At 47.3% G+C, this 17498-nt stretch overlaps 1 protein-coding gene and 1 long non-coding RNA gene across 12 annotated transcripts in view; both read right to left on the bottom strand.

The window, feature by feature from the left end:
• Positions 1-1827, bottom strand: part of LOC109515685 (uncharacterized) — a 155616-nt gene extending 153789 nt beyond the window's left edge. For both annotated transcript variants that reach the window (XR_002168236.1, XR_002168235.1), the window contains exons 1-2: positions 1812-1827; positions 1321-1448 (exon numbers count right to left, since the gene is read on the bottom strand). This is a non-coding gene — a long non-coding RNA (uncharacterized LOC109515685). The remainder of the gene's footprint in view (positions 1-1320; positions 1449-1811) is intronic.
• An 877-nt stretch (positions 1828-2704) lies between these two features.
• Positions 2705-17498, bottom strand: part of rapgef6 (Rap guanine nucleotide exchange factor (GEF) 6) — a 52183-nt gene continuing 37389 nt past the window's right edge. For 4 of the 10 annotated variants that reach the window (XM_019869579.1, XM_019869586.1, XM_019869588.1 and 1 more), the window contains 21 exons: positions 16983-17135; positions 15825-15989; positions 14772-14879; positions 14473-14676; positions 14088-14196; positions 13616-13859; positions 12860-12871; positions 12508-12665; positions 12328-12342; positions 11419-11659; positions 10524-10907; positions 10132-10343; positions 9597-9720; positions 8860-8883; positions 8023-8243; positions 7769-7942; positions 7424-7690; positions 6730-6982; positions 6106-6626; positions 4974-5261; positions 2705-4858 (listed from right to left, as the gene is read on the bottom strand). In XM_019869579.1, coding sequence (XP_019725138.1) covers positions 4836-4858; positions 4974-5261; positions 6106-6626; positions 6730-6982; positions 7424-7690; positions 7769-7942; positions 8023-8243; positions 8860-8883; positions 9597-9720; positions 10132-10343; positions 10524-10907; positions 11419-11659; positions 12328-12342; positions 12508-12665; positions 12860-12871; positions 13616-13859; positions 14088-14196; positions 14473-14676; positions 14772-14879; positions 15825-15989; positions 16983-17135 — 3900 coding nt within the window. In that variant the 3' untranslated portion in view covers positions 2705-4835. The other 6 variants (XM_019869584.1, XM_019869582.1, XM_019869581.1 and 3 more) reach the window with 6 other exon arrangements.

Raw genomic sequence — 17498 nt, 5'->3', positions numbered from 1 at the left:
GGGGGTCGTCATTCCATAAGGGGGGCAGGGGGGGTTGCTCGCTTAGGTGGCTTTTTGTCTGCTTGTCGGCCCGTGAAAACGCCGCAGCAGGTGCGAGATAGAGCAACGAGTCGGCAACTCAAATGATGCTAATAAGTGTGTCTTGCGCGTCCGAGATAGCAGAAGTCCTCTGCGACATGGGCAGTGTGCTCATTACCTGCTAAATTACCCAGGATCCTTTGGGAGAAACAGGCCGGGGAGATGTGGGGGAAAACTGACATTTGAGAACCGGACTCTGCACACAGCTTTGATTCTGGCGTGAAAATATCCTGACAGGATCGGAATTGACGCGCAGATCATGAGGATCTTGAGTCTTACGCTGTCAACGATTAAATTCTCAAATCATACATCACATGACCTAGAGCGACATCATCATCATCATCATCATCATCATCATCATCCCGCGCCCGGAAGCAGAAAAGCTCACGCGCGCATTGACCCGAACATATTCCAATTTAAGTGGGAAGGCTGTCGTTTAAAGAGTTAGATTCATCCGGTGATACTTCCCAGCCGCGAAAAGCTCTCAGTTGCATTTCAGGTTTGCCAGGAGGCCAAGGTGACACCTCGCTATCAACACTGCCAGGCGCAAACACTCAAAAGTGGTGCCCACACAGACCCGTTGAAGCGTCTGTGTGTGACATGTGAATTGTATGGAAAGAAGAGCAGGAAGACAGGATGAAGCATCCCATCATGGCAGTAATTTCCACTGTGCACTGCGGCATACCAAGTGCTAGCGCGCACGCAAACACACACGCGCACACACAGCTGTTGGTCAGAAATCCATCTATCGGCGGAAAAAAATGCTGAGAGACATCGTATGCTGGAAGTGACAGACTTGACTTCTTTTTACACTTAGATGAACATTTAAAAATGTTCTAAAATGTGACGACCGACCTAGTGTGATTCATGGAGGTTTTACAACAAGTTATTTCCATAATTTCTTATGGGTTGAAAATTGTAAAAGTGTCCTTTACACACGCCACGAATAAACATTCTCCCAAAGTCTATTATGTCAGGACAAAAAAAAACAACTTCTGTCATAAAACTGAAGGCTCAGGTGAGGCAGCACTGCCTTCAAATGGTCATTAAAGGAATTACATGAGAAATTGACAGCAGCAAAATAAAAAAAAGACGAGGAAAGACAAATTGGATGATGTGTGAGATTAAGAGAACTCATGAATGCAACAAAAGGACAAACCCGGTAGAGATGAGCTAATTATACGAACAAGTTTTACTTACCTTATTATATTAATAAATTACAATGGTGCCAGCAGTGCTTACCTCAAAACAACGCGTCCTTGAAGCCAGCGTGGTCTCGGTTTAATGTCGACCGGGTGTCCAGCTTTGAAAAGACGGAGCAAGGACGCGTGAAGGGCACAAACAAGATATTTGGCTCGTTCTCCTCCTCTCTGTCAAAGTTAAAGAGCAAAATGTGGCACTTAAAGACATAAACCACGGAAAATTCTAAATTGAGGTCTTGTCACGAAAAGGAAATGAGCTCCTCCTTCAATTAATGGCTGAAGACACCTGTGTATTATAAATGCTTATCTTTCTTCCAATATAGTTTATTTGAAATTATATATTTTTTTACAAATACAGTGCTTTCTATTTTATTTAACATTTCGGTGACAGTGTGACGAATATTTTTTCTTGCTAATTCGCTTAGCATTAGCTGAGCTTTTTTTCCAAGTTGTATCGACAACAATGTGTTCCTGCTGCAATTTGTATCTCTTGAATTTAGAATTATTTAATTTTATGACGGAATGACTCACCAGTACTCCGAGGTTTCCAATTACTCCTGCGCATTCCAATTACAGTACTAATTAATACTGTAGCGAACGACATTCTTGGCATGAGCTGAGGTTTTTAAGACAACATACAAGTCCGGGTTAATTAATGGCTCACTGGTGCAACTTTTATGTTGTGAATATGTTTCAAAGCGGCACGGGGGGGGGGGCAACTGGTTAGCATGTCCGCCTTACGATGCGGAAGTCATACGTTCGAATCGGGGCTCTGGCCTCCTTGTGTAAAGTTTGCGTGCTCTATTTGTTTGGTTTCTCCGGATACTCTCGTTTCCGCCAAGGCGCCAACATTCCAAATTGTGAGTGTGAATGGTTGTTTGTCGACCTGAGCTCTGCGTTTGGCTGTCAACCAGTTCACGGTGTGCCCCGCCTACTACCGAAGTCAGCTCGGATAGGCTCCAGCACCACCGTGACCCTTGTCAGGATAAAGCGAATCAGATAATGCATGGATGGGTGTTTAGTTTACGCCCCAAAATAAGGAAGAAAAAAAATATTATCAATGCGCGGTACGTGTGTCCATGGCGATGCTCTATATTCAGATGTAGTCAGAAGCCGTCGACTTTTTATTGCTATGTTGTGACGAAACACAAAAGCTGGAGTAAATGTGGCCACAAGTCACTGTTGTACCGTTCTGACGTCATTAATAAAAAATGAACACAAGATTAAGTCCATCTTACATACATTTAGAAATGAATGCAACTGCACTGATAAATGCAGTTTCTCGACACAAAGTTTGAGGTACACATGCCCAAAATAATCTAATGGGATTCAATACAAAAACTGTCAAACTGCCTAGCTAATGAAGCTAATGAGTGTTTTTTTTTTTACTTTAAAATTCACAAACACAAAAATGAAGACAGGAGTTTCCATTTCAGGATTTTATTCATTGTCCAAATTATTATCAGTAGACTTAAAAGGAAATAAAATGTCCTTTCTTCTTTGTTTTAAATCCTTTGTACACACCCTCTTAAACAAAAATAGAACAACTATGTACAATCCACTGGTAAAAAATAGACATATACAATGCGTACGAGGCCAAAATGGAGTCGTCTTTGTAAAAGACATAAAAAACAGCAACGAGACGAGTGCCACTTGTACACACATACGGGACGTTATTTGTGTGGCAAAATCACTTTTACAGCTTACAGTGCATCCTCGTCATCGCTTCTCATTCACATCGGTTATTGCATTCTAGTGGGAGTGTATGTTGTGTGTGGGGAGGCGGGGGGCAAATGGAGGGTTGGGAAAACTCAAGAGAAGTTTTAAAATTGTCAAGTGACTTTGTACAGAACAACTACACACTTGAGGGGGGCTAATACTGAAACGTGGTTTTGAACGTCAGGAGTGGAGCTGTGCAAAAAAAGGAAGAAAGCGTCAAAATGATGACTCAGTCCGTGCAGAGGATCAAACCAAGATCCGGTTGACCTAAAAGTAGGCGGAGGGTGCCACGAGGACCTGTGAGCGGTCCAGGTGGCTTACTGTGTAGGGTCAGGTGGGCTTTATGTAACAAAAGATGCTTTCAGAAGTGTTGGGACAACATATAGAACACATGTAAGAGGTCCAGGAGACCTGGACATCCAAAAGAGGACCTACTGGGGGCCGAGAGGGCATGTCAAAGGTCTATGACCCACTCAGAGTCCGAGTGGAGATCCACAAGGAATCACAGGGGGGTTAATATGACAAAGAAGGTGACCAGATTTAAGGAGACACCCACTGGAGGGCCTTGCGAGGTCCAAGAACAAGTGACAAAACGGAGGCTGAGTAGAGCCATGAGGGGCCGAGGAGTGCTAACAGGGGGTAGGAGACAAACAAGGCATCCTTGTCAACTAACACAGGCGCCGAAGAAACTCAATGGAGCCTGAGATCCAGGAAACCCGGCATGGGGGTCAATACCTATTGTTATATTTTGTGAGATAAATAAAGCAATAAAAAGACATCCCTATTCACACACACACACACACACACACACGCACGCGCACGCACACACGCACGCACGCACGCACGCACACACACACACGCACACAGCAGCATCTACATGGCTATGAAACGCACCAGCGAGGAGCCAGCAAAAAAAAAAAAAAAAAAAACGAAAATGTTTTTTAGAACAAAATATTCAAAAATATTCCACAGTATGTCATCTATACACCATCATTAATTTACGGCAAAACCAACAACAAAAAATAATAATATATATACACGTATCCATTCATGTATTTATACATTTGCAAATATGTTAGCATTTCAAGTCTTCCGAACAATGCTAACGGAGCGGACATTGGGAAGACCAATCGCTTTTGTATACGGTGAACACGGGAATGGAGACGCACCTCCTGTTTGGCTGCCATTTCAATAGAAAGGGGGCGGGGCTAGCACGCTCATCCAATCAACACTGTAAACAAAACATCCCCTTTACCCCCTAATTGTTTGCGCTTTTAAAATAAGCATTACTTTGAATATTTTTTTCCCCCTAGTCCAGGAGGTAACACGCCGTTTGAATAGCTAGCTTCAGGAGGCGGCCATTTTGTTTCCCCCCGAGAACAGTAAGTGCTCCACAAGCCGCCTTACCTCCTTCCTTACACCATCTTGTCCCGAGGAAAATGTGGTGCAAAGTTAAAATGGTAAAAAAAAAACAAATATAATAATAAAAGCTTAAAAAGGATTCAACTGTTGTCTTTCTTTTCCTGGTCTGAAGTCTTTAAAAAGTTTCTTTTCAAGTGAAGCAGGCACGAGTTTCAGGGGGAAGGAGGGGAGGAGAGGGGCGCTTGGAGAGGTCTCGGCGAAAAAGCATGACAAAAGTCCCGCACATGATTCTGGGATCCTTCTGCTGGCCATCTCGTCCCAAGTAAAACGTGGCGCTAGTTCCGAGGTGCAAAATTCAAATGATCCCCCCCCCCCCTCCCCCAAGGTCAGAAGTTTTTAGTCAAGCAGGCACGTGTTCCAGGAGGTGGTCAAAATTGTACCAGGCCATAGTGCACAGCCCGGATATCCACTCATCTACACGGCGGAAACTTGTTCGTCTGCAAGAGAGTGAAAACAACAAAGAAGAGGTCACATTTGAGGCTTTTTTTTTTTTTTTTTTTTTTTTTTACATTTTCCTTTGACACTTTGACATGAAAAGGACCAATCACGTACCGTCCTCGCTGTCGTTCATGTCACGTGTTCTGCCGGCAAGCCTCCGGGCCTCCGCCAGGCTCCCGGCGGCTCCCGGACTCTGCAGTAGTTTGCTCCTTTGCATGGCCACGCTATAGTCAGGTGGTTTGAGGTGGGGAGGCCTCATGGGTGGCCCCGCCCCCACGGCGACCACCACGGGGCCATTGCTTCCATCTTTGATGTCACCCAGGGCCAGACCCTGATAGCCTGGAGGGGTGGGAGGAGGAGCTCGGTAACGCTCATCCTTGGCGGGGGAGGTGATGCAGTAAACTGGATGGAGGCGATGGAGGAAGAACAAACAAACAAACAAAAAGCAAGAGGGAAGGGAGTGAAAGGGGGCAACACAAAGAAACCATGGAGAAATTAAATAGTGGTGACGACTGGGAAAACACCATGAAGCAAAACATGACGAGAAGCAGTGAGATGAAGGATGGCAGCTCACATGTAAACATTACTACCAGCGCTACCTCATTAAAACCAAGCGCCTATGTTTCGTTAGCATCTTTCGCTCACAAACGCATTTTCAAAACCAGCTAACCTCACAAAAAATTCCTCTTAACGTTCACTTAGCATTTTTAGCACAAACAACCAGCGAGGCTCGCGCAAATACTCATTTTTAAAACATGCTAATCTCACAAATCTTGCTAAAACTACGAACTAATGTTCAGTTAGCATCCTCACCACTGTATACAACTTCAGCTAACATAAACACGCATGCTTACAACCAGTAATAAGTCTGTAACTTTGTTGCCACTTCACCTAAGTTTCAGTTATCAGCTATAACACAATTTGCAGGTGAAGTTCACAGAAACAGAAATTTTTGAGCACTAGTGCTAACTACCTAGCCTCGCTAAAACTAAAAATCAAAGTTCAGTTACTGTTTTATGTTTAGCACAAACCCCAAGGCTCACATATAAACAATAACTTTTTCCAACTAATGTTAATTCACCAGCCATGCTAACACCACACAGTAACATCAGCTAGTATCCTCAGTGCTAACTGAACACATTTTTCCACCGAGTGCTCGATTTCCCTCAACTCGCTGAAGCTTCCCACAAGGACGAGCTCAAGTTCAGTTAGCATCCTTAAGACAATCATCCAGCTTGGTCCTCACCTATGAGCCCCTTTTCCGTGCTGGATGTCACCGTTTTGTAGGCGGGGTCTGTGCTCTGCACTCCCTCGTCATTGGTCGGCGAGGCCGACGAGCCGGACCCAGGCGGTATCTGCTGCTGCTCGGCGGTGTTCCTCCGCTTCACGGTGCCGTAATTCCCCTCATACGTATCCGACAAGGAGCCGGACGACGCCCAGCTCTGCCGCGACTGCTTGGCCAGCTCCGAGTCGCGGGCGGCATCCGCCTCAGCAATGGTCGTGCTGGCCAGCCGATGAGCAAGCGCCAGCGGGTGCCCGTGGACGCCGTGGTCCCATGGGCGGCAGGAGGAAGCGGGCAAGCTCTGGAAGGAGTCGTGAGAGTTCGAGGAGCATGACGTCCAGCTGCCGCGCCCGCTGTCGGCCACCGAGTCCAGGGAGGCCAGGTCGGGTGTCAGCTCCTCCGTGGAGGTGGACGACGTGAAGGTGGAGCCTCGTGCGGCATAGCCCCGAGTTGAAAATGCGGCCGCCGCCGCAGAAGAAGGAGAGCTGCGTCACATGGAGGAGACAGAGCGGAATTACTTCGCGGAACTTAATGATTAATGCATCCAGTAATTACATGGCATATATCAACAAGTGCAAGTGAGCTTACCTGGTGCTGGGCTGGCTGTAGTCCACATTCAAGTGCGTGGCCGCCGAGCTCTCGGGCGTCGGCACGCCGGCCGGTACATTGGGGGCAGCAGTGGCAGACGCCACGGACGTCCTGGCACCGATGCTGTTACACCGTTCCTCCAGACCTGGAGCGGGCACCGAGTCTACGGAGCAAATGCTGGAGCGAGACGAGATCTCGCTGTGGCTGGAGTCGGACAGGTTGTCCGTTTTGCCCGGAGGGAGCAGCGCGTAACCTGCACAGGAGAAACAAAAGTTGACTTTGAATCCCAGCTTGGGAGAATGATAGAGTCACTGACTCATCTAGGCTGTACAATTTCCAACTGAACTGCTATGTAGCAACGGGGCTCCAACGCAAAACTGCAGTTTGTACCTCTATGGTTCAATTGGTCAACTGTACTATTGCGGGTGGTGCCTCGTGGTTCAATTTGGCTGGTAAGCTGTGCTACTGCCGTTTGTACCCCCGTGTTCGGTTTGTCAACCAGACCGTCCTACTTGTTCGGTTGGTCAGCTGTACCATAATACTGTGCTTGGTATCTCCCTGGCCTAGTTGGGGTAGGCTAGTAAAGCATCCGTTGGTAATCCGGTGGTTCGGTTCTGTTGGTTCATCGTTCGGTTGGTCAATCAAACTACTGTGGTCGGTACCCCGAGGTTGGGTTGGATGAGACGTGGCCTACCTATGCCGTAGCTGCGCAGGCTGACGGTGCTCGCTTTGGTGCTGGCCTCGCTCGTTAATGACGACGACGAGCCGGACAGGTTCATCTGGCTGGAGCAGGTCTGGGCTTTGGCCGAAGGGCCTTTGCGCGGCGAGCCCTGCGGCGACACGGTGGGGCTGGAGTGCAGGGACGAGATGGTGGACACGGTGTCGTCCGAGGGCCTCTTGGTGCTCCACTCGTCCGCTGAACTGGCGGGGGGCTTCTTGACCACCTGAGGGGAGCTGAAGTCTGGAACAAAGGAAACCAACCAGAATTGTCATTATTTGGTCCCTTACTGTGGATGTTCAGGCAATCCCAAGGACTCACTGGGCGGGCCCACGTCCTTGGCGGTGCTCTTCTTGCGCAGCGGGTTGAGCGGCACCTGCACTTGAAGCACCTGCGACACCCGGTTCTGGGTCTTCCCCGACGGCAACGCCGACCGCAGCGACACAGGCGACATGTCCGACTTATTGGACCGCCGGTCGCTCAGGTTTTTCGAAACTACAAGATAGTGGCGAAGGGGAGTCAGTTGGGAGCGTAATGAGCAGATGCATTCCGGGAAATATTTCTTGCGCACTCACTGGTGGTGTAGGCGGGCTCGCACTGCAACGACATGACCTGGTGCTTGTCCTCGTCCGTTTCCACCGCCAGGTTGGACAGGTACTGCTTGACCTTGCGGGCCATTTGCGCATCCTCGTAGAGCTTCTTGGCATTGAGCAGTGAACTGCGGCGCACGCGCTTCTTGTGCCCGCCGCCCTGCACGTCCAGCATGTTGGAGTTGGTGCTGCCCTGACTCAGGGACCTGCAGATCATTTTTACCATTGTTTATTTTCTCATGTAACACCAAAGACTTCAAATAAAATGAAAAATAAAGTACTATATATAGTCTTCTCAAAAATACAAGACTACATACAATAATTCTTTGAATTTAAATAAGAACATACATAAAACGGCTCATTATGCTGGTGCACCTAATCCTGCGTATACGCCCGACGAAAGCTCAACAAACGGTTGTCGTCTTTGTCAATATTAATATGACAGGAGCACAACAAGTCCATGCAGCTAGCCGCGCCATGCTGTATACGTCAGGAGGGTTAGGGGGGCGTTGGTGACCACTGGATACGGGTAATAATATGCGACACAGAGTCCACATAGTAGCTCCCAAGGGCTCGTTTTTTTTTTTTTTTTTTTTTTAAGCCCGTTAGCATTTGGAGCTACGATAGGACTCAAGACACACAATGGATGGCGCAGTGGTGATGGATGGACGCTGTAAATGGACCATGTTAATAAATGCACAAGCACAGGCAAACGTACACTCAAGTCAGTTTGTTTGCATGCTTTTTTTTTTTTTTAAATGAGGGAGATGCCGATGCAACAAAATGGCGCCAGGGGCGAGGGCAGGGGGGGCAAAAACTTACCCTAAACTCTTCCACCTCTTCTTCCTGCAAGCGAGAGGCGTGGAGATTGAAGGGTGAGGACAAAAGGGTTTTTTTTTGTTGGGGTTTTTTCGCCCGGAAGGGTTTGGTCATGAAATGGGAGGTGAAAAAACAAATGCAAATATGTGGTGGAATGTTACCACAGAACAGGAATGGGCAAATCTTTGCTATAGAGTGATAAAAAAAAAAAAAAGCTTAACTATGGTAAAATACGTATGTAAAATATGTCAAATTGTTTATTTTCATAGTAATTATTCCATTAGATAAATGATTTTTTTTTTTTTTTTTAATGACCCCACCTAAATGCATTTTAATTTACCCGTGACTCGAGTGGGCACTATAGGAAATGAATGGATGGATTTAATCTACCAAAAACTGGCTAAATGAATGCAACAATTCTTGTAAGATTCTTGCTCAAGTAAATAATTTGCCCATACCTGCCAGACTGCGTGGACAAAAGTATCGGGACACGTTACGAGGACGCGACAAGTGAAGTAAAGGGGCAAGCCAAGCATCCCAATACTTTTGTCCACTCGTCCATCCACTCTTGTGGTACACCGAGAGGGTCTGCGGGGGGCAGTGGCGCTCCTCCACGGCAGACCCGCACATGCCGGGATTGTGTGACAGGTAGTGGATGAATGTCGGGGAAGATGATCAAATACTGAGCATTAAGAAATACACCCCGACTCCGACACGACAGAACTGGAAAGATGGCTGACCGTTGTCTAAACATCAGGGCGGGGTCCATGTTGGCCGACGTCATCCGGACCACGTGTCGGATCTCCTTGGCGATCATCCGCAGCTTCTCGAAGTTCACCAGGCCGTCCACCGTTGAGTCGTTGCCTGGTGGACACAAGAGGTGGGACGTAGTATCGGTATCTCTTTTGGTACTGATTCGGGGCGGGGGAAAAAGTAAAATCCTGGATGTTTTTTGTTGTTTATAACAGTTTATATTACTGTATCAAGTTACCACGGTGTGCGCAGCATCATATTGCTCACAAATTAAAATTTTTTCAACGTTCAAGTGAACCAGATAATAATAACAATAATAATACATTTTATTTATAAGCGCCTTTCAAGACACCCATATGGTTTTGGCTTGACTCAGAGTGACCTGTCATGCGATTAGTGGAGGAAGCCTTTAGCAGAAGTAAAGCTGCTTGAGTGAGCACCAAATGACGACTAAGAGGAAGTCCGCCAGCCGCGACACTTCAAGCCACGCAGTTACTTCTGGTTTGAAGCAAACAAGCGCACCTTCGTGCAGGAACGTGAGGTCCTTCTTGACCACGGGGAAGAGCGGGATGACGGGCGGCTGCATGCTCTGGCCGCTCAGGACGTTGCGGTACTTGGCCATGTTGCGTGACGGGTCAAAGACGTCCTGCAGGTCCCCGAAAAGTTTGTCGTATTTGCTGGGCAGCTTCTCCCACGAGCTGCGCAGGCGAGCCACCGGGGCCAAGTTCAAACCGCTAAATGGGGCACAAATTCTCAATTCAGTGACTCTTGTTGACAGCGACATTCTGTCCCTAACACGTTGGGATATCTGCGCTCTCCTCTTCGATATTTCGATCTGGATAGCTCTCCTGCGAAAGCACCATTCGGGGTTGGGAGAAAATCTGACCGAATCCGTCCCCTCCGTCTGTTCCTACCTGATGATGGCGAACATGGAGTTGAAGTTCTTGCACTCTTGGCAGTGCAGGGCAATCTTGACAAAGTGCTTGACGGTCTTCATCCTCTTGAGGGCGTTGGGCTCCTTCAGGATCTCGGTGGCCACCCAGAAGGTCTCCTGGTTGATGACCTCCTCGAAGCGCTTCAGGTGGCCGCCGCCCGCCGCCGAGTCCAGCTTGAACAGGTCGTCCACGTACTCGGTGGACTCGATGTTCCGGAAGAGCTCAAAGTCGCGCATGGAGAGTTGGGCGGCCACCTCCATGGTGCTGAGCTGCAGCAGCGAGATGTGACTCTCGCGCAGCAGGTCCTGGGCGTCCTCGTCGGAACACAGTGTCTCCGTCTCCATGTTGTTCTTCAGGTAGTACCTGCACGCGGCGCGCAAACGGGTTATTGAGGATGACGCGCTCTGCGAGCAATCATCGCGGGGATTTGAACATATGCAAAGCGATCAATTGAAATCAACTGCAGGGCAAAATGACTGAAAAATAGGTTGGGCTGTCATTGTTTAGATTTTTTTTTAAAAAGTGAAAAAAACTAAAGCTGGCACACAGAGAAAAGAAAATGAGTTCACCACAGAAAAAGCGGTGAAGCAGAACCGTGTGAGTCACTGGGACTGAGGCCAAGACGTGCGTGTGTGTGTGTGTGTGTGTGTGTGTGTGTGTGTGTGTGTGTGTGTGCGCGCGTGTGCGTCAAGCTACACTTTGTTACACTGCTGAGTGTTTTGGCGGGTAAAAACATGTCAGTCTGTCTGTTTGTTTGATTGCACCCCAACTGGACCTGCTGCCTCTCATCAGCCAAGTGGGACGAGACGGCAAAATATACCAGTCAGACTATTCCAGACTATTCCCACTTCTGACACCAAATTCCAAATCTTACCTGCCGTTCAGCTGAATGCGGTCGGCCAGCTTGGAGAGCTGGTCGGGCAGGCGGCGCTGCTTGATGACGCCCTCGGGGCTGACGGACACCTCGCACAGCGAGTAGTTCTCGGCGGCCGGCGTCAGTCCGAACTCGTTGACGGCGTGCGCCACCACATCCTTGGCGGTGGTGTCCTTGCTAATGATGATGTAGCAGCTCTGCTGGTCAGCCTTAAACACACGGATCACCTGGTCCGGGATGTCTGCGGAGGGTTTGGGAGGGACGTTAGAGGACATGTGGCCAATCAGATTTTTTATTTATTTTTTTTAATTCGGCCCCCTAAAATTGCTTCACTATGCAAACATGACATTTCGTAGGCTTGTCGATCACAAGTAGAGGCATTTCTGAAAAAGACAAAGGACATCAGCGTTTTTGGTTTGAAGTAACTATTTCAAGGTCCCCATTTTTTCTTAGAAATGAAGTTGTTCTCGAGATTGAGTCCCATTGCAACCAAGCTTCAATCTCTTATATGAGACAGACAGGATGAATGGTTCTAATTTTGGAGTACGGCAAACTCTTAACTTCCCATTTTTGAAAATTCAGCCCCTGAAAACAATTTCTCAATGCACAGGAAGTCTGACATTTGATATAAAGCCGCCACCTCAGACTTATTTTGGCCATTATAAAGTCAAACCCTTCTTCTTCTTCTTCTTTTTTTTTTTTGGTCCCATGGCTAGAAAATTTGACCCTCGCATACATATGAGCTCCACAAGGTCAGCGCTTGACCAAAACGCCTTCTTAACATCAGCTTGGACACATGAACTTAAACAACCTCAAGCACTGCTACCGTTTGCAGACAGAAGCGCATGCAGAACACGGCCGTTTAGATGCCACACGTGGACAGAACAAAAGTCAAGCAGCCATACTTACAGTACAGTCCCAGCGCTGGACCAGCAAAATGAGAGAAGGATGATAAGGAGAAGAAAACAATGTGAGGGGGGAAGTATAAAGGGCATGAAAAGACCACAAAGTGGTAGAAAAACTCAAGTCCCCTGTAATCTGTTCATATGCACGGTGTGCATGGTGGTGGTGGGGGTGGTGGTCCCTCACCTGCCGGGTTGGAGAAGTCCAGGACGCTGGTGGCGGGCTGGAGGAGGTCCGGGCTGCTTGACGACAGGCTGCCCGGGATGGGCATGACGGCCACGCTGTGCCGACACTGTTTGGTCCCCACGATGCTGTCGTCCTGCGACTGACCCATGCCGCCGTCACTGAGGAGAGACCAACGAGCGTGATGAGCCAAAAGTGGAAAGCATCTTTTTTTTTTTTTTGCAGTTCATTCACAGATTTCCGTAGTCATGAATGAAAATGTTCCATCACATGCAAACGTTGCATTCGAAGACGCCACATATATGACACGTACTGCAAAGGCAAACTTGCGCGTGCACCGAACAAGACGTCTTACCCAAATAGGCCCCTGAAGCAGAAAAGCAGGGGGAAAAGAAACAAAATTTTAAATGAAACTGAAATTGAACAGAAAAGAGAGGAGAGCGGCACCGCTAAATTCAGGGAGGAAAGCGCAGCAAGAGTGACAATGAGTGTGTGTGTGTGTGTGTGTGTGTGTGTGTGTGTGTGTGTGTGTGTGTGTGCATGCTTGCATAAAATACACACGTGCACCGAGAGGACTCGCAAATGCTAAAAAGTGAGGTTCCTCCTCCACACACCAAGTTTATTGAGGAAGTGTGACTCTCACGACGACTGTTTGACCTCATCCGAAATGGAAAAGTCACGCTAAGTCAGCACATTACAGGAGGAATATTGATGAATGCTTTCTTTTTTTTCATTTAAAGCGGACATATGATTGCATGTAGATAAATAGTTGTGCCTCCCCACCCAACAAGTGTGAAATCCAGTACTCGAGTCAATATTTTGTCCTCTGCCCATTTCTGAAAATGCACCTGTAAGCAATCACTCAGTGAGAAACTGTAATTAGGCACGTCAGTGACGAAGTGCTGCCTCCACAAGTGAAAATAAAATCCATGCGTTTGCGGTCTTTATTTGTGCTGTTTTTTTTTTTTTTTTTTTGGGTCTCTCTCTGGGCGAGCAATAGCGAGAGCGCCACCTCTACCTGCGTGTGCATGATGAGGCCAATGCGCTCGCTGGTGCTATGAAATGGACCTCTTTTTCTCATTAGCGGCCACATTAGCCTCGCGCATCCTACCTGAAAGGCTTGGGGGGCAGGATGCTGAAGCGCGTCTTCTCCAGCATCTTGCGGATCTTGTTGCGGCCGCCGGACACCGTGTTGGCCTTCATCTTGCGCGTGGCTTTGTGGTCGCTGGCGAACTCCATGTCGCCGGGCAGGTCCGGGATTGAAAAGCGATTGCCCTTTTTCTCCTGGATCTTGGGAAGGTGCGGCCCACCGTTCTTCTTCTCATGCGTGATCCGGCTCAGCAGCTCTTTAAAGACTGTGACGGCAATTGATGGACGGCATCATGTTATTCACACAAAAAAACAAAATAAAAAAAAAGAATGAAATACCCTTGCATGTGGGAAAGGAGAGCTACAGTCCCTCATAGAACTTTCAGACATTTATCGCACGGTAGTCCACAATCAATTTGATATACCGAGTGAATGAAACTTAGTCAAAGTTACAAGACGGCTTTTGTGCATTAACGTCGAGTTAGTTCGCCCACCGAATATGTTGGTCTTGACCGTGAGGGACAAGTGCGTGTTGTTCCTCAAGATGTCCACGGCCTTGGAAAAAGAGATGTTCTCAAAGTTCTGACCGTTGATCTCCATGATCTGAAATGCACAAAGGCACATTTTTAGCGGCGCGCGAACCGCACAGAAAGAAAAGACACGAAATTCCAGTCGCACTTTTAAAAGGGAAATAAAAACGGCAGCAGCACTGCGCTCGGTTACGTAGCAGCACAACTACATTATCACAATCAAATGTGTTTGTCCATTGAAGTGACGAAAGCGCAAGCTGCCGCCTCTCCCTGTACTTTGTTGGCAGCCCAAAATGTTTTTGTGGGGCCGTTTTTTTTTTTGACTGCTTTGTCCCCAAACACATCTCACCTGGTCTCCGCGTTTGAGTCCCGCCTCGGCCGCCTTGCTGCCGTCCTCCACCGACTCGACGAAGATGCCGAAGCCGCGCTCGCTGCCGCCCAGCACGCTGAAGTAGAGCGGCGATTCGCGCGAGGCCTTTTGCAGCGTGATCTGCCGCCACTTGGCCTTGGCGGCGCAGGCGATATTGAGGAGCCGCAGGTGGCCTTTCATTTTCTGTCGGGGAAAAAAATAATAATAATAATAATCAATGCCGATTTTAAGACTTGTGCAAAGGTTTCAAGAGGACACGGCGAGAGGCGTGGTCTTACCGCGGCCTCCAGCAGCTTCTCAAAGTCTTCCAGGAAGCGCGTCATGGCCGTGTTGCCCTCAAAGTCGTTGAAGTGGTTGTTGACCCACAGCAGCACGATACGTGTCACCTGGGCCATCAATGACAAAGTGAAAAAGGATTTTTAATTTTTTTTTAATTATTCAAAAGGAAATGCTTCAATACCCCAATTCTTTCACGACTGTCACTTTTTCAAATTTTCCCACATTAATTCAAAAATGCCATAACATGTATTTTTATTCCTTAGGCTGCTCCACAAAATGCCCTGAAGTGAGAAAGTGAAAAGGCTTTTTTAGAATTTTTTTTTTCGCAAAGGTCAATTAAAAAATGTCAACATTTTTTAGGTTATAGCGACAGCAATGTTTTTTGAAACGTTGGCAAATATTAAGAACAAAAAACTTGACAACACCCATAAAAATCTACAGAAAGTCCCACATTGACACAGCAAAAACACCTTTTTTTTCTTTTTTTTTTTGCTGAATAATGACAAAACCTCAACCCACACTATTCTGTCCTTCTCTTTCCTTTTATCATATTTTTCTGTGATAGTTGACTTCCGAAATGGATTCAACTTACTTTTTCCATTCAAATGATACGCAGAATGACCCAAAATGGATTTTTTAAAAAAGAAATATTTGCTAATATCTTAAGAATAAACAAACCAATGAGTATTCACCACCTTTGCGACGTCACTTCAAACGGAGGGCTTGCGGTTCCGCCGTGTTAGTTTGCGGCCTAAAACTTGACCACTATTGACAGAAAAGTGTACTAATCCTCACCCAAAGCCCGTGCGGACAACGCTAACGGCTGCAATGCTCAAGGACTGCTGAGCCTGCTGGATGTTGCTTATCGATCGAAAACACACGAATTTCACAAAAAGCGTGTGGAGAAATCCAAACCACGCGGCGCTGACCAAGCACTTTATTTTCTTTATCCTCTACGAAGAACAAGTAATATTACTGCGGCTTACGGAAGAGTCTTCATGCATATCAATATGTAGGAAAGTATTGCTTAAAGGCAGTAAATACATACTGACCGTGTCTCTGAGCGTGTCCATCTGGAACCAGTCCAGCAGCTTCTTGCCCACCTCCAGGGGGCTGGACACGAAGGTGCGGTAAGTGAGCAGGAAGTCCTCGATGTAGGTGGGGTCCACCACTGAGGGCTCCTCCACCAGGTGCATGATCAGGCGCTCGGGGGTCCCCTGGGGGGGTGTCAGAGAGCAGAGTGGCTGAGAAACACTTGGCAACATGTCAACATTAATCATAAAAATGACAAAGGCGTAAAAATTTTTTTTTTTGGTTTTCTTTGGCTTGAGTTGGCCGCAACATCCTCTCTAAATGATTTTGATAGATGACAGATTGGTGAACATCTTTGAGTCAAACTATTAATTTTAAAAAAACATTTTTTTCATTCATAAATCGAGTACAGCCTCTGAAACGGGAAAAAAAAAATTCTTATTAGACTAAAACGTTCTGGAAGGAAACGATTCTTTTTTGACGAGGAAGCGAAAGCAGCAAAGCACATCCTTCTCTTCTCTTCGCCTGACACGAAAAGAACAAAAAGGAAGAGCGGAAAAAAAAAAAATCCAAAACACCCGCCAATCGACTGGTCTACACTGGATGTGTTTTGGGATCGTTAGGGCCCATTACACGATCAATACCCGGCTCCCTCTGGAGAGTCTGAGAAAACAAAATACAGCAAAAGATCAAAAGGGGCCTTGGCGGACAACAGGAGCGCTAAACGCTTCCTCTAAATTAGCAAGAAAGAGCGCTGAGCTGGCACATTGATGTTTCAGCAAGTAGCCGCCGTTCGATCGGCGATAGGCCGAGAGACACTAATTAGCCGCTTCGGGCTAGCAGCCTTGGACTCTTCTGGTGTCACGGTCCAAGGCTGCGATCACTGGCCGAACTTGAACTTCAAACGCAGGTGGCAGCTTTTGACACAATCTCATTTAGCGCGAATGCGGCAGAACAATCGGCGATAACTTGCCCGAATAAGGGGGTATCCTTTGATCTTCGCTAAGAAGCACAAGATAGCCCCTCAAAAATCATTAGCAGGTTTGCTTGAGGACTGAGCAGTGACCCCAAACCGTTTAAAGGCAGTCACTGTTGGATTTCATTCAGAGCTATTCCGGTTCTAGCTCAAATAAGACACAAAAACAAACTTCAATTTTTTTAATTTCTTTTTTTTTTACCTTGATGACAATGTGTCCCTTGCGGGTGCCGCTTCTGTCCAGCTCTCGGTGCTCCTTCACCATGACGATCTCGCCCTCCTCCTCCACCTTGTGCGTGTTCTTCTCCACGTGGTTGAGGATGCGCCAGTAGTCCTCCTGGGCGATGCAGACCAACTGCGGGCAGGAGCATGGGCGGGTGAACCGGCGGTGTGGATGAAACGTGTCGCGCGAAGCGTGTCACACATAGTGACCCATGCGGCATGGGAGCAAAACCAGGCGGACGACTTTCTGGTTCACTCCATGAGAAAAAAAAAAAAAACAGCTTCCTATTTCTACTAAAAGCAACCTCGCCGACTTCCTCAAGGTCTGACGACAGGAAGTGATGCGCACGGCACAGAAAGTGGGCGTCCAGTGGGTCGAGCATCGAGTGACTTTTTTGGCAAACTATTATGCCTTCTTTTCTGAATTTAAAAGCACATTTAGCTTTAGCTAGGCTAGCGTTTTTAAAAAAAAAAAAAATTGAAATCATGTAAGAGC

This window comes from Hippocampus comes, unplaced genomic scaffold (genome assembly GCF_001891065.2).
Source record: "Hippocampus comes isolate QL1 unplaced genomic scaffold, H_comes_QL1_v1.1 scaffold109, whole genome shotgun sequence".
NCBI lineage: Eukaryota > Metazoa > Chordata > Actinopteri > Syngnathiformes > Syngnathidae > Hippocampus > Hippocampus comes.
The sequence above is the reverse complement of the archived record's forward strand: the minus strand, read 5'-3'. Positions and strand labels throughout refer to the sequence as shown.